Raw genomic sequence first — 15,043 nt, 5'->3', positions numbered from 1 at the left:
TACCAGGCTTAGTCCAATGACCAGCCTAAAGTTGTGCTGTCAGCTGTTTTCATGCCCTGAAACGCACAGGATTCCTCTGAAACAGAGACGCTCTCTCCCACACTCGCAGAGGGGTGGAGAGGTTCGGTCTGGTGACTTCAGACTCATCTGGAGGCAGATTCACGAAGCAGCAAAACCACATGTACAAAAGCAGCTGACGCTTTGAGGTGCACCACAGCCACGCTTACCTACACCACTGGACCTCAAGGGCTTGTACCTACCTCAAGTGTCCCAAGCTGTAGTATCGTGACTCTCCGTCTGTCGACCGAACCACTTTGACGGTGAACATGGGCTGCAGCTGCCGCAGCTCCAGCAGCACGATGGCCAGGTAGTGAATGAAGAGCAGAGCATCCACCAGAGACACTGCATACTGCACTATGCCTTGGTAGTTGGTGTCCTTCGAGTCCAAGATGCGAACGCCGTAGAAGAGCCAGTAGGAAAACACAAAGAGGAAGATGAGGACCAGCAGAAGGGCCCGGAACACAAACACCCTTGGAATATCTGCCTTGGGCTGGCGGAAGAACAGAGCCCAAGTCCCAACCAGGAGAATGAGGAGTTTGAACGCCACAGAGATGAACAGTCCCTCACAGACAGTACCACACGGCTCCAGATCATCCCGCCACAGGATCTGGGGTAACAGAATGAAGGCAATAGGGGTAAGGAAGACAAGGAGTCCGAGAACAGCTGCCACTGTCAAGCTCAGGTAGCGTTTGCAGTCCAACCCAACGCTGTCTTCCAGATCCTTACTGATCCGAGCAATGTCCTCCTGGGAAATGCTGTGCTCAGAGGTGCCTGTGATTGCTGTTGTGGTCTCACCCCAGTTGTCATCCTGAGGGAGGAAGACATAAACAAGATTAAAACAATGAAGTTATTCCTTCCAGGTCTTCTATTTCTAGTGTTGGATGACAGGTTGGATGCGATGATCTGGACTTCAGCAAGGCCTTTGACATTGTCCCCCACAGCAAACTGCTGGCCAAGCTGTCAGCTCATGGCTTAGACAGCAACACTCTGTGCTGGGTTAGGAACTGGCTGGAGGCTGAGCCCAGAGAGTGGTGGTGAATGGTGCCACATCCAGCTGGCGGCCAGTCACCAGTGGCATCCCCCAGGGATCAGTGCTGGGCCCCATCCTCTTTAACATCTTCATTGATGATATGGATGAGGGGGTTGAGTCAGTCATCAGCAAGTTTGCAGATGACAAGAAGTTAGGAGCAGATGTTGGTCAGTTAGAGGGTAGAAGGGCTCTGCAGAGGGACCTCAACTGACTGGACAGATGGGCAGAGTCCAACAGGATGGCATTCAACAAGGCCAAGTGCTGGGTGCTGCACTTTGGCCACAGCAACCCCATGCAGAGCTACAGGCTGGGGTCAGAGTGGCTGAGAGCTGCCAAACAGAGAGGGACCTGGGGGTGCTGATTGACAGCTGCCTAAACGTGAGCCAGCAGTGTGCCCAGGTGGCCAAGAAGGCCAATGGCATCCTGGTCTGCATCAGGAATAGTGTGGCCAGCAGGAGCAGGGAAGTCATTCTGTCCCTGTACTCTGCACTGGTTAGGCCACACCTTGAGTCCTGTGTCCAGTTCTGGGCCCCTCAGTTTAAGAAGGACATTGAGACACTTGAAGGTGTCCAGAGAAGGGCAACAAGGCTGGGGAGAGGCCTCATTGCCCTCTACAACTACCTGAAAGGTGGTTGTAGCCAGGAAGGGGTTCTCTTCTCCCAGGCAACCAGCACCAGAACAAGAGGACAGAGTCTCAAGCTGCAGCAGGGGAAGTTTAGGCTCGAGGTGAAGAGAAAGTTCTTCACCGAGCGAGTCATTCGTCATTGGAATGTGCTGCCCAGGGAGGTGGTGGAGTCACCATCCCTGGGGGTGTTCAAGAGGGGATTGGATGTGGCACTTGGTGCCATGGTCTAGTCATGAGGTCTGTGGCTGGACTCGATGATCCTCGAGGTCTCTTCCAACCTTAGTGATACTGTGATCTCAAGGGTCTCTTCCAACCTGGTTAATTCCATTCTATCCCTTCCCTCTCCTTCCATTCTATCCCTTCCCTCTCCTTCCATTCTATCCCTTCCCTCTCCTTCCATTCTATCCTATTCCATTCCTTGTGTCCTGGAAAAAGCAACAGTCTTGAGTTCCAGAAAAAAAAGCAACCAACAATATAGCAAAAGCAACACCTTCAATATTCTGAATAGTCAATCCTGAAAACTAGCCAAGGTTTGGAAACAACAGCAACTTGTCCAAACCAGTGACTATAAACATTAGGTGTTCAAAACCTGTAACTCTAGAGCAGGTAGCTCAGCTTGCTGTGCCACCCACTGTACCCCAGAGGTACCTCCTTCAGCACACTTAAGGAGTAATATCACATTAACTCTTGGAAACTGCAGTAAGCATCAGTTCCCATGTGCAGGGCAAGGACTAACACTTGTCCAGCCCAGAAATCCTGTGGTGGAAGTGCACCACAGAAGCACCTGGAAGGGAAATTTTCATTGCAGTGTTTCATGCCAGCTGTTGCTGCTGTTACACAATCACAAACACCTTCACACGTTATTTTCCCATCTGCAACACTGCACTTTCAGCAAGCTGCTTCAGTTCCTTTTCAGGGATTCATAGAATGGTTCAGATTGGACGGGACCTTGAAGATCATCTAGTTCCAACCACTCTGCCATGGACAGGGACACCTTCCACTGGACCAGGCTGCTCAAAGCCCTCTCCAGCCTAGCCTTGAATGGCTCCAGGGAGGGGGCACCCACAACCTCTCTAAGCAACCTGTTCCAGTGTCTCACCATTGTATCAGTCAGGGTTGGAAGGGACCACAAGGATCATCTAGTTCCAACCCCCCTGCCATGGGCAGGGACACCCCACACTAGATCAGGCTGGCCACAGCCTCATCCAGCCTGCTCTTAAACACCTCCAGGCATGGGGCCTCAACCACCTCCCTGGACAACCCATTCCAGGGCTTCACCACTCTCATGGGGAAGAACTTCCTCCTCACCTTCAGCCTGAATCTCCCCACCTCCAGCTTCATTCCATTCCCCCTAGTCCTATCACTACCTGACACCCTGAGCAGTCCCTCCCCAGCCTTCTTGTAGGCCCCCTTCAGATACTGGAAGGCCACAATTAGGTCACCTCGGAGCCTTCTCTTCTCCAGACTGAACAGCCCCAACTCCTTCAGTCTGTCCTCACAGGAGAGGTGCTCCAGCCCTCTGCTCATCCTCGTGGCCCTTCTCTGGACACCTTCCAGCACCTCCAGATCCCTCTTGTCATAGGGGCTCCAGAACTGGAGGCAGTACTCCAGGTGGGGTCTCAGCAGAGCTGAGCAGAGGGGGAGAATCACCTCCCTTGCCCTGCTGGCCACACTTCTCTTGCTGCAGCCCAGGAGCTGATTGGCTTTCTGGGCTGCAAGTGCACACTGAGAGCTCAGGTTGAGCTTCTCCTCCACCAGCACCATCACTGTAAAGAATTACTTCCTGATATCCAGTCTAAATCTACCCTCTTCCAGCTTAAAGCTGTTCTCCCTTGCCCAGTCACCACAAGCTGTTGTAAGAAGTTTCTACAACAGCACTGCCCTCAGTAGCTGACATGCCAATAAAAGTTTAGTTAGACCCACAAACCATCTGAAAACACCCTCTGTGACCAGCTTTAAGGATACAGAATCATAGACTACCAAGTAGCTCTGGTATTAAGAATCCAAGATATGATCAGAAGCCACTCAGCCACAAAAAAACCTTACCTGAAATAGTCACCACACAGGCCAACTGCAGATTGCATTATGTTCCCTGAAAGTCTCATTACTTCCCAAGCTAATATCAAAGAACTTCTGCAAGCTAGTTTCCCACCCCATAATGCCTCTCTTCTCGTTGTTGGCACAGCCCAAGAGTTACACTGACACATATGGATGTGACTCACAGCTGCTGCTGGAGCGACTCATGCCCATGAAGAGCCCTGATGCTTCTCACAAACACAGAATTAACCAGGTTGGAAAAGACCATCAAGATGATTGAGTCCAACCCATCACCCAACACCATCTAATCAACTAAACCATGCAACTAAGCACCCCATCCAATCTCTTCCTAAACACTTCCAGTGATGGTGACTCCACCACCTCCCTGGGCAGCACATTCCAATGGCCAATCTCTCTTGCTGGGAAGAACTTCTTCCTAACAGCCAGGCTAAACCTCCCCTGGCACAGCTTGAGACTGTGTCCTCTTGTTCTGGTGATGGTTGTCTGGGAGAAGAGACCAACCCCCACCTGGCTACAAACTCCCTTCAGGTTGTTGTAGAGAGCAAGAAGGTCTCCCCTGAGCCTCCTCTTCTCCAGGCTAAGCAACCCCAGCTCCCTCAGCCTCTCCTCACAGGGCTATGCTCCAAACCCCTCCCCAGCTTTGTTGCCCTTCTCTGGACACCTTCCAGCAAGTCAACATCTTTCCTAAACTGAGAGGCCCAGAACTGGACACAGGACTCAAGGTGCGGCCTAACCAGTGCAGTGTGCAGGGGCAGAATGACCTCCCTGCTCCTGCTGGCCACACTGTTCCTGATGCAGGCCAGGATGCCCTTGGCCTTCTTGGCCAACTGGGCACACTGCAGGCTCATGTTCAGCCTAATGTCAACCAGTACCCCCAGGTCCCTTTCTGACTGGCCTCGCTCCAGCCACTCTGACCCCAGCCTGTAGCACTGCATGGGGTTGTTGTGGCCAATGTGCAGAACCCGGCACTTGGATGTGTTCAATCTCCTGCCCTTGGACTCTGTCCATCTGTCCAGCCTGTCAAGGTCCCTCTGCAGAGCTCTCCTACCCTCTAACAGATCAACACAGGTCCACAGCTTGGTGCCACCTGCAACTTTACTGATGATGGACTCAATGTCCTCATTCAGGTCATCAATAAAGATATTGAACAGGATGGGGCCCAGCACTGATCCCTGGGGCACACCACTAGTGCCTGGCTGCCAGCTGGCTGTGGCACCGTTCACCACCACTCTCTGGGCTCACTCTCCAGCCAGTTCCTAGCCCAGCTCAGAGTGCTGCTGTCCAAGCCAGGGGCTTGGTCAGGGGTTTGCTGTGGGGGACAGTGTCAAAGGCCTTACACCAGGCAGAGGCAATGCCGATGTTTTGCTACCTGGCAGCACCTGACACTTCAGGAGCTGCAATATGCATCAGGAAGCACATGTTTTGCTCTCTCTTCTACCCCCTCAGTGTATCTTTCCTGCAGCCTGTGCCATTAATAGGATTCACACTTTCTCCCAAACTTCTGCAGCCACACATACTGATCAAAGCATTTTGTTTTAAAGGAGCAAGTGTAATTTTAAACCTTCATTCACTTCTGCAGGAGTTAAAGACTCTTCAGGAATCTCTGGGAGAGGAGTAGACAGAGGCAGCACAATTACTTCGAACAACTCCAAGGATCTAACTTCTAATGCACTCCATGATATTAATACCTCCCATGCCTAGAGCAGTGGGGTTTTGAGACAGACCAACCACAAACAGTCAGCATCTTGAATTAATAGGAAGGTTCTTCTGAGTCACTTCTCACCAAAACAGAGGCCCCTGAAGAGAGATATGCATTGCAGTGTCCCCTGAAAGGCAGCATAATCCTATCACATTTCCCTCCCTGCCAGCATCTCCAGTTAAAGAAATCTGAGCATTTCAATTATTTTATGCTTGTGCATGAAATAGCTCTGCATAGCTGCCTCCATTTGATGAGCTGAGAAACTCTGCAGAAGAGAGAATGGACTGAAACACCACATCAGCTTGAGGTTATAGCCCAGAAGACAAAAGGCAGCCCTGGTCTCAGTCTACCTCTCACAATCTCTCTCCCCACTTTTAAGAGGCACAAGCAAAAAATGTGCAATTATACAGACACAGGAGTCTAAATCTCCAGTGGTACAAAGTTGCTGGACTCAACCAAGGGCACCAGGCTCCCTAGGAGAAAAGCCTTGCTTATGCATCCATGCATTTTGCTTCGGCTTTAATTCATATTGAGGAGGTCTGCATCAAAACAAGGGCTTAATAATTCACCAGTGCCTTTAGATCCATTTGAAATAATAGCTGGGACTCATAACAAGCAGCATCTGATTACAAAACACCAACCTGCAGTATAAGAACTGAGCCCACCTGCAGCTACATGAATAATGTTACAAGTGCTACCATACACAGTTTGGGTGGAAACTGGGCATCAATTGTTGTTTTTTTTTGAGGTGCAGAGGTGGGTGGAACCCCACAGCCAAGGATTAACACACCCCAAATCCAGCCTAGGAGGCACTGGAACACCCTATATTCTATGTCTTACAGCATTAGCCATTCTTTGAAAATGAATATGCACCTTCACATCAACTGCTGGAGCAGAGCTCACTGGATCCAGCCTAGGTGCAATCTAAATACATCATTATTCCATTCTTTATTTAACCCAGTGTTAACATACTATCTTTCACTGAGGTCATCCTCCTTCCCAGCTATTTCCCATCACTTTTACCTTTCTTGCCTCCTTTCCCTACTGGAATCCTGGTTCTAATGGGCTTTACATGATTACCTAGAGTAAATCCTTCTTAAAACCCGAAGTGCACATACAGGTGAAAGGATTGACTTGAACAATGCACAGTGATATGATAGACACAGATCATAGAAGCAATAAGGTTGGAAAAGACCTCAGAGATCATCTACTCCAACCTGTCACCCAACACCTCAGGACTAACTAAACCATGGCACCACCTCCAGGGATGGTGACTCCACCACCTCCCTGGGCAGCACATTCCAATTGCCAATTACTCTTTCTGGGAAGAACTTTCGCCTCACCTCGAGACTAAACCTCCCCTGGTGCAGCTGGAGACTGTGCCCTCTTGTTCTGGTGCTGGGAGAAGAGACCAACCCCCACCTGGCTACAACCTCCTTTCAGATAGCTGTAGAGAGCAATAAGGTCTCCCCTGAGCCTCCTCTTCTCCAGGCTAAGCAACCCCAGCTCCCTCAGCCACTCCTCAGAGGGCTGTGCTCAAGGCCTCTCCCCAGCCTTGTTGCCCTTCTATGGACATGTTCAAGAGTCTCAATGTCCTTCTTAAATTGAGGGGCCCAGAACTGGACACAGGACTCAAGGTGTGGCCTAACCAGTGCAGAAGGACTTCCTTGCTCCTGCTGGCCACACTATTCTTGATGCAGGCCAGGATGCCATTGGCCTTCTTGGCCACCTGGGCACACTGCTGGCTCGTATTCAGCCAGCTGTCAATCGTACCCCCAGGTCCCTTTCTGCCTGGCTGCTCTCCAGACACTGTCCCCAGCCTGTAGCACTGCATGGGGTTGTTGTGGCCAAAGTGCAGCACCCAGCACTTGGACTTGTTGAATGCCATCATGTTGGACTCTGCCCATCTGTCCAGCCTGTCAAGGTCCCTCTGGAGAGCCCTTCTACCATCTAACAGATCAACACCTGCTCCCAACTTGGTCTAGTCTGCAAACTTACTAATGGTGGGCTCAATCCCCTCATCCAGATCAGCAATAAAGATATTGAACAGGACTGGGCCCGGCACCAATCCCTGGGGCACACCACTAGTGCCTGGCTGTCAGCTGGATGTGGCACCATTCACCACCACTCTCTGGGCTCGGCCCTCCAGCCCCTTCCTAACCCCAGCCAGTTCCTAACCTAGCACAGATGTTTCTGTAGCGCTTGGCAGATGACACACTGAAAACAAGAGGCAAATTAGTGCCCCTGGTGTAGTCACATCAGCACTGGTGCTGTCAAAAATAATGCTCTCACAAGAGAAAAAGACAAAACTGACTGAGATCTTGGCTTGATGCATGAATGAAGGGGACTCATAAATCATGGCTCCTTCCTAACAGCATGGGAGCAACGTTTTTCCCTCCTGATCATGCATGGGTTAGCCAAGACTTCACATTTGCTATAGTCTCTTCCTTACCTGGGCCTCCTCTGCCCGAGAGGCATCGTTGCCAAGCAGTGGCTCTGCAGGAGGTGTCTGGATAGTGACAGACTTCTCAGACCGGCTGCCGTCTTTGCTTCGCGGCGATTTGTGCCTGTCCCGACTCCTTTTCCAAACAGAGCAAGGGGAGAACAGAGTTACCAGATAGCAAATTCCATCACCTGCTCCAGAAAATACACCTCTACCTGCAACAGGTGCCCTAAGCTTTAGGTCACTGTCGTGCATGCCCGTCTCTTCATCTGTAACAAAACAAGTTTTGGAAGAGGTAAAACAGGACCTTGCCCAGAGCAGCTCCCAGCCTCGTGGCTGGGACAGTCTACCCTCTCAGTGGTTGGATAGGGGAGCAAGTGGGACAGAGGTACATGCCCACCACCTCCTTTTCTCTAAAACAGCTTCTGCCAGTGCTGTGCAAGAAAGGGAAGATTACATTCTCCAAACAAGTAACTTCATCTGGGATGAACTGGGCTCCACAGCTCTCCACCTGCAGTAAAATACCTCACAGGGACACGTACAATTAACACTAAGAACTAATCAAGACACTCTTAGTTCCTGTAATATTTAGTCTTGTCAGCTAGAACCTTAACACTGTAGGATCCCTGGTGAAGGGTACTTCTATTAGTTCATAATCCCCAGTTAAGCTCCCACATAGACAGCGAGAACACTAAGAGTACCAGGCTAGCACTTACTTCCAGAGTAGCCATGCAGACCTGATCCTTCTTGTCTGAGAATGTCTCAGGATGACTTAAACCCCACCAATGTGCTCACAAGATTTTCCTCCCCCTTCCTACCTGGAGAGGAAAGTAGCCTTTGCACCAGAGACCCTCCCTGTGCTCAGGAACTGGCTTAAAGATCAGGAGCATCCAGAGTCCCAGCTTTGCTCTCTCCATCGACTATCTCTTGAAATTACCAAAGCTCAAATGTTTCATGGGATGATACTTTTACCTGTTCACAGTCAGAGACTCCAGCATTTTTATGTTTGTTTTGGGAACTAAGAAGGCAACTTGCTGCATGGCATTCAAAGCTTCAAAGAGCAATCCATATTGAAGGTTGAAGGGTGTTAAAGAAGGTAGAAAAGGCAAACAAGAGATGTTTTACTCAGGAACCAGGCTGTAAGCAAAGTGACTTCATTTCATGGAAGACACCAAGGTTGGAAAAGACCTCAGAGATCAAGTTCAATCCATCATTCAACACCATCTAATCAACTAAACCATGGCACCAAGTGCCTCATCCAGTCTCTTCCTAAACACCTCCAGTCATGGTGACTCCACAACCTCCCTGGGCAGCACATTCCAATGGCCAATCTCTCTTTCTGGGAAGAACTTCTTCCTAACATCCCGCCTAAACCTCCCCTGGCACAGCTTGAGACTGTGTCCTCTTGTTCTGGTGCTGGTTGCCTGGGAGAAGAGACCAACCCCCGCCTGGCTACAACCTCCCTTCAGGTAGTTGTAGACAGCAAGAAGGTCTCCCCTGAGCCTCCTCTTCTCCAGGCTAAGCATCCCCAGCTCCCTCAGCCTCTCCTCATAGGGCTTTATCAGTTTAAGAAGTCTGACACATCATCTCCTCACGACTCTAGTGATCCCTCATATTTTAAGAGGAGTTCAGTGACCTTTTCCTTCTGCTGATGCTATCCCAATCTTTCTGGCTGTACATGACCTCAGCATGCATCCAATACTGCTTCCAGTCTCCTCATGCAGACTCTCCACATGCATCTTCTCCACAGCTATGCCCCCAAACAGATTTCCTTCTGGCTTAAGAATTTTTTCCCCAAGGGACATGTCCTAGCTTAGAACAATAAGTAATTAAAAACAAACATTTCCTTACCCTTGTCTGTGGGCTTTTTTGGAGTGACCTGAGTAGTGGGAGTATCCCGAGTATGTTGATTCTGTATCCATTGCAGCAGACATCAGATCTGCACAGAGCGTCACCGATTTCACTTAGAAACCAAGTCCCTGGTGCTCCTGAGGTGGAGTCCGTGATAAAAGTGCTTTCCTGGGTACTTTTTGCTTCCCAACCATCAGTGAAGTCAGGTCCTCAGAGAGCAGGGGAGCTTCACTTACAAGGAATCTCATCAAAGGGGAAGGGAGGGAGGGTGATTGGCTTCTCACGATCGACCTAAGGGAAGAGAAAGAGGCATGGAAGTGCATTCTAAGCAAAGCAAGATTCCATTCCTACTGCAGCAATTCCCTCACCCTGGCTACATGTCACCACTCATCAGGGTGCTCAGCTCACAAACTTGCCCTGACCAAATCTCTCTTTCTGGTCCAGAGAAATACATGCATTTTTAGAGCTTTAAATAAGCTGACAGCTAATCTCCATTTTACAAACTCCACCCCATGCATCTAAAAATCTGGGAGAGACAGTGCAGGTCACCTGGAACAGACCTGCAGATGGCTCAGCAGCCTAGCTACTGAAACGTGCCCCCAGAAGAAGTACCAGGCTTGACTTCCACACCCCCATTTCTCACCAGGGTAATGCACAGCCCAAATATCCCCAGCTGCAGAAAGGCAGCACTGTAAGTCCATATACAGGGGGAAGGGGTGGTGGGTCAAGGGTGACTTTCCCAGGAGAAACACAGGAGAGGATCAGCCCACCGTGTCTGAACCTGCTTTGTTTTCACAACGGCAAGGTGTGCCCCTTTAACAAGCATTAGCTGCTAAACAATCAATGGCACGATGAGCTCCTCCCTCACTCTGCAACCTTTGCCACCAGAAGCTATTTTTGGCCTTGAAGAATTGAATGTTATTAAAAATTGTATCTATATATACACATGCCAAGAACACAGGGGAGAGTTGATTAGAGAACACCTCCAGCTTATATGGGCCAACACTTCCTACACCGTGCTTCCATTTGGAACAGAAGTTTCAATCCCATCTGTAAAGGGCAGAAGAGGGTCACGGTTTTTGGAACAGGAGCAAGGCAATGTCAGAACAATTCCCAACAGTGACATGTGGAAAACCCCAAACCCTGTGGTGAAGAGTAGACACCATTCTGCGTTCCAAACCCACATCCTGCGCTAGGTGAGAAGAGAAACGGAAAGGAGGCATCAGCTTGGCGAAGGTGGCCAAGAAGGCCAATGGCATCCTGGCCTGGATCAGGAATAGTGTGGCCAGCAGGAGCAGGGAAGACATTGTGACCCTGTGCTCAGCACTGGTTAGGCCACACCTTCAGTCCTGTGTCCAGTTCTAGGCCCCTCAATTTAAGAAGGACATTGAGACACTTGAACGTGTCCAGAGAAGGGCAATGAGGCTGGGGAGAGGCCTTGAGCACAGCCCTGTGAGGAGAGGCTGAGGGAGCTGGGGTTGTTTAGCCTGGAGAAGAGGAGGCTCAGGGGAGACCTTATTGCTCTCTACAATGACCTGAAGGGAGGTTGTAGCCAGGAGGGGGTTGGTCTCTTCTCCCAGGCAACCAGCACCAGAACAAGAGGACACAGTCTCAAGCTGCACCAGGGGAAGTTTAGGCTGGAGGTGAGGAGAAAGTTCTTCCCAGCAAGAGTAACTGGCCATTGGAATGTGCTGCCCAGGGAGGTGGTGGAGTCACCATCCCTGGAGGTGTTAAAAAAAAGGATTGGATGTGGCACATGGAGCCATGGTTTAGTTGTCAGGAGGTGTTAGGTATTAGGTAACAGGTTGGACTTGATGATCTCTGAGGTCTCTTCCAACCTTATTGATTCTATGAAAGGCAGGCAAACAGTGAAGAGGTGTGAAGGGGCTGCAGCTACGGACAGAGGTACTTTGGCACAGCCCCACGTTTGGCACGCAGGGGCACTCTCCCATGCCTCCTGCCCAGGTGACCAGTGTCTCCAGCCAACACAGGACTACAGCCATGCCATATTTTCAGAGTGGGCAAAAAGACCACTTCAAAATTAAATTGGAACCCTCTGTTATTTTCTGCTCGCAGCAGTTTGCAAAGCTGATAGCTATAAAACAGTCAACCCCTCCTTTCAGCTCTCTCCCTCCCCAAACACTGAGGGACAACAACAGAAGCTGGGCTTTATACTTGGCCAGCTTTTCTTTCCAGACATTAGATTCCCCTACTAACACCTCCAGAAAAGCTTGTAATCAAGCAGAGAGCTCTACAACACTGTGCCAAAGAACAAAGCCTATTCCCCACTGTGTTCCTTGGCTGGTGGTGCAAATTGCAAGGAAGTGATCCTGCTGCACCAGGAGCTGCAGGTATTTGCACAACCCTTGGGCTTGCTAGGGATCTTGGAAAGGAGAAGATGGGGGGAGCCTTCTATGTACAGGAATTCCCATACTCCAGGTGCATATCCTGCCTCAAGAAGGCTTGCTAAAGACAGTACAGAATCTAGGAAGGACAAGTAAGAATGGGAACATAAGGCCTAGTTTTGGGAGGGGAAGAATGAGCATGGGTTTAAACACAGTGGAACAAAGCCAAGGCACAGCACAGTTTGGAAAATGGCATCACTGCTGTAAGAGGAATGAAAATCCCCCAGCCTGGGACACGATGCTAATGCTCGTTAGCTCCTGAGACTTGCACACAGCCTGTAGCTTATGCCTCCAGCAATTGGCTGGGGTTCATTAAAGCTGATTTTTACCTCTGTCCTGCTAGGCAACCACGGAAAAATCCTTGCTCTGTGTCTGTCCTCTGATAAATGGGAGTGAGGCCAGCAGCCCCTGCCTTCAGAAATCACTAGGATTGCAACTGAGAAGACAGCTACACAACACCTTGCAATCATTAGGCATTACAAACCAGAAGGTGAGGCCACTGTCCCTTACCTTTAAAAAGCTCTATGGTACCAATAAAGGTGATGGCTACATAGGATCTTGCAATCACTAGGTGTTACAAACCAGAAACACCCTACACAAAAGGTGATAATAGGTGTATTAGGTGATAGAGGTATTACAGGCTTAAACCACTGACTGTGATGTTACTGGAGCCCCTTTGAGAACAAACACTGACTACTAACTACACAAATGCATACCACCACAATACAGGAATAGGAAAAGCAAGGGGAGCTGCCAACATACATTAGTAAGGGCTGATGCATTTTTTTTCCTAGGCTTCTAGGAAAGTGTCAACTCCCAGCCGTTTCCTCTAACCACATGAAAGAATTTTCCCCCAGCTCCCACACAGAGGAATCAGAGCTGAGACAGGGACAGGCAACAGAGCTTCTCTTCTGACAAATCTCACTTCCAGCAGCACAGGGTCACAGTTCTCTGGAGACATGCACAGAGAACATTTCAGCAGGTAGGGGCTGCTGTGGAAATGCCCAGGCTGCCAAGACAGGAACCACTGAAAGAGCAGCGTTCCCTTGACAATGGGTGAAGCAAGGCAGTGCTGGAAAGCAGGCTCATGGGAAGACCAGCACAGGAAGAGCAGGGCAGGCTGGATCACGCCAACTTTCATTTTCTGTGTAAACAAGAGCAACGGTTTTGACACTGCTCTGTGAAAAGTCAGCAAGGCAGCCCCCAAAATAAACGCTGGAAGTCTCCTGGATTGTTGTCGGTAACAGCATGCTGAATCTGGGGACTCTACAGCACCCCCTTGCCCCCAAGTCACAGGGCACACCAGGGGCTAAATACATCTTCCTGTCAAGGCATTTACACATTTTCCAGTAATGAAATGTATCTGTCCAACTCTAGCCAGAAAAAGCTGGAAAAAGGCTCTGTCTGGTGCCCATCCAAGGCTAATTGTTAAGAAGGCTTCCTAGATTTGGCCAACAAAGGATAGCCTGGGCCGTTAGCTAAACACCACTCCTAGCCTGAGCAGAATGAAATGAAGAAATCAAGAAGGGAGGAGCATAGTCCAAACACACACTCCCCATAGCCAAGTCAAGCAGATTATCTACCCCCTAGTCTATTTTACAGCCTTACTCCAGAAAAAGCTTCTGGAACTACTGGGGGAGATGCAGAGAAGGGACTAAAAGACAACTAATATGCTAAACTACATCTCCAGGTTGGAACTCATTCAATGGCACATAGAATCAATAAGGTTGGAAAAGACCTCAAAGATCATCAAGTCCAACCTGTCACCCAACACCTCATCACTACTAAACCATGGCTTCAAGTGCCACGTCCAATCCCCTCTTGAACACCTCCAGGGATGGTGACTCCACCACCTCCCTGGGCAGCACATTCCAATGGCTAACAACTCTCTCTGGGAAGAACTTTCTCCTCACCTCCAGCCTAAACTTCCCCTGGTGCAGCTTGAGACTCTGTCCTCTTGTGCTGGTGCTGGTTGCCTGGGAGAAGAGACCAACCCCCTCCTGGCTACAACCACCCTTCAGGGAGCTGTAGACAGCAAGAAGGTCTCCCCTGAGCCTCCTCTTCTCCAGGCTAAGCAACCCCAGCTCCCTCAGCCTCTCCTCACAGAGCTGTGCTCGAGGCCTCTCCCCAGCCTTGTTGCCCTTCTCTGGACACCTTCAAGTGTCTCGATGTCCTTCTTAAATTGAGGGGCCCAGAACTGGACACAGGACTCAAGGTGTGGCCTAACCAGTGCTGAGTACAGGGCACAATGACTTCCCTGCTCCTGCTGGCCACACTATTCCTGATCCAGGCCAGGATGCCATTGCCCTTCTTGGCCACCTGGGCACACTGCAGGCTCATGTTCAGCTGGCTGTCAACCAGCACCCCCAGGTCCCTTTCTGCCTGGCTGCTCTCCAGCCACTCTGACCCCAGCCTGTAGCACTGCATGGGGTTGTTGTGGCCAAGGTGCAGCACCGATGCAGAAGTCAACCCTGGATTAGCCACCACCCCAACTGCATCCACTTCTACAACCTGGGAAAACCTAGAGAAGACAAGCTATACATAAATCCTTCAACTGTATCCAAAGCAAGCAGTCTTTAAGCAGTTCCACTACTAAATCACTATTAAAGATGATTCTTACCCTACTGCTCTGGGTGAGGACAACCATGCTGCATAAAGAAGCAGCCCCATCATTTGGGGCCTCATCCCTCCACATACAAGTGTGAACTGAGAGGCCAATTTAGCCAAGTGAAATGGCTTCACAAAAGATCATTACATCTCCTAGGACTCCACTGAAGGCACAGTCTGTTTGCAGAGCTTCTGACCCTGCCTGAAAGAGAGCTCCTTCGGCCTGAGGGCAAAGCTGCACTGTATTTCAGCACTGACAAGAAAC

The 15,043-nt window shown here is 50.0% G+C and overlaps 1 protein-coding gene across 1 annotated transcript in view; it reads right to left on the bottom strand.

Annotated features, from left to right (window-relative positions):
* Positions 1-15,043, bottom strand: part of VANGL1 (VANGL planar cell polarity protein 1) — a 58,716-nt gene that overhangs the window by 37,984 nt on the left and 5,689 nt on the right. Inside the window, exons 2-4 of the mRNA XM_054163974.1 lie at positions 9,767-10,057; positions 7,925-8,051; positions 261-868 (exon numbers count right to left, since the gene is read on the bottom strand). Of these exons, the coding sequence (XP_054019949.1) occupies positions 261-868; positions 7,925-8,051; positions 9,767-9,849 (818 nt within the window). The 5' untranslated portion in view covers positions 9,850-10,057. The remainder of the gene's footprint in view (positions 1-260; positions 869-7,924; positions 8,052-9,766; positions 10,058-15,043) is intronic.

This window comes from Dryobates pubescens, chromosome 8, assembly GCF_014839835.1.
Source record: "Dryobates pubescens isolate bDryPub1 chromosome 8, bDryPub1.pri, whole genome shotgun sequence".
Lineage (NCBI taxonomy): Eukaryota > Metazoa > Chordata > Aves > Piciformes > Picidae > Dryobates > Dryobates pubescens.
The sequence above is the reverse complement of the archived record's forward strand: the minus strand, read 5'-3'. Positions and strand labels throughout refer to the sequence as shown.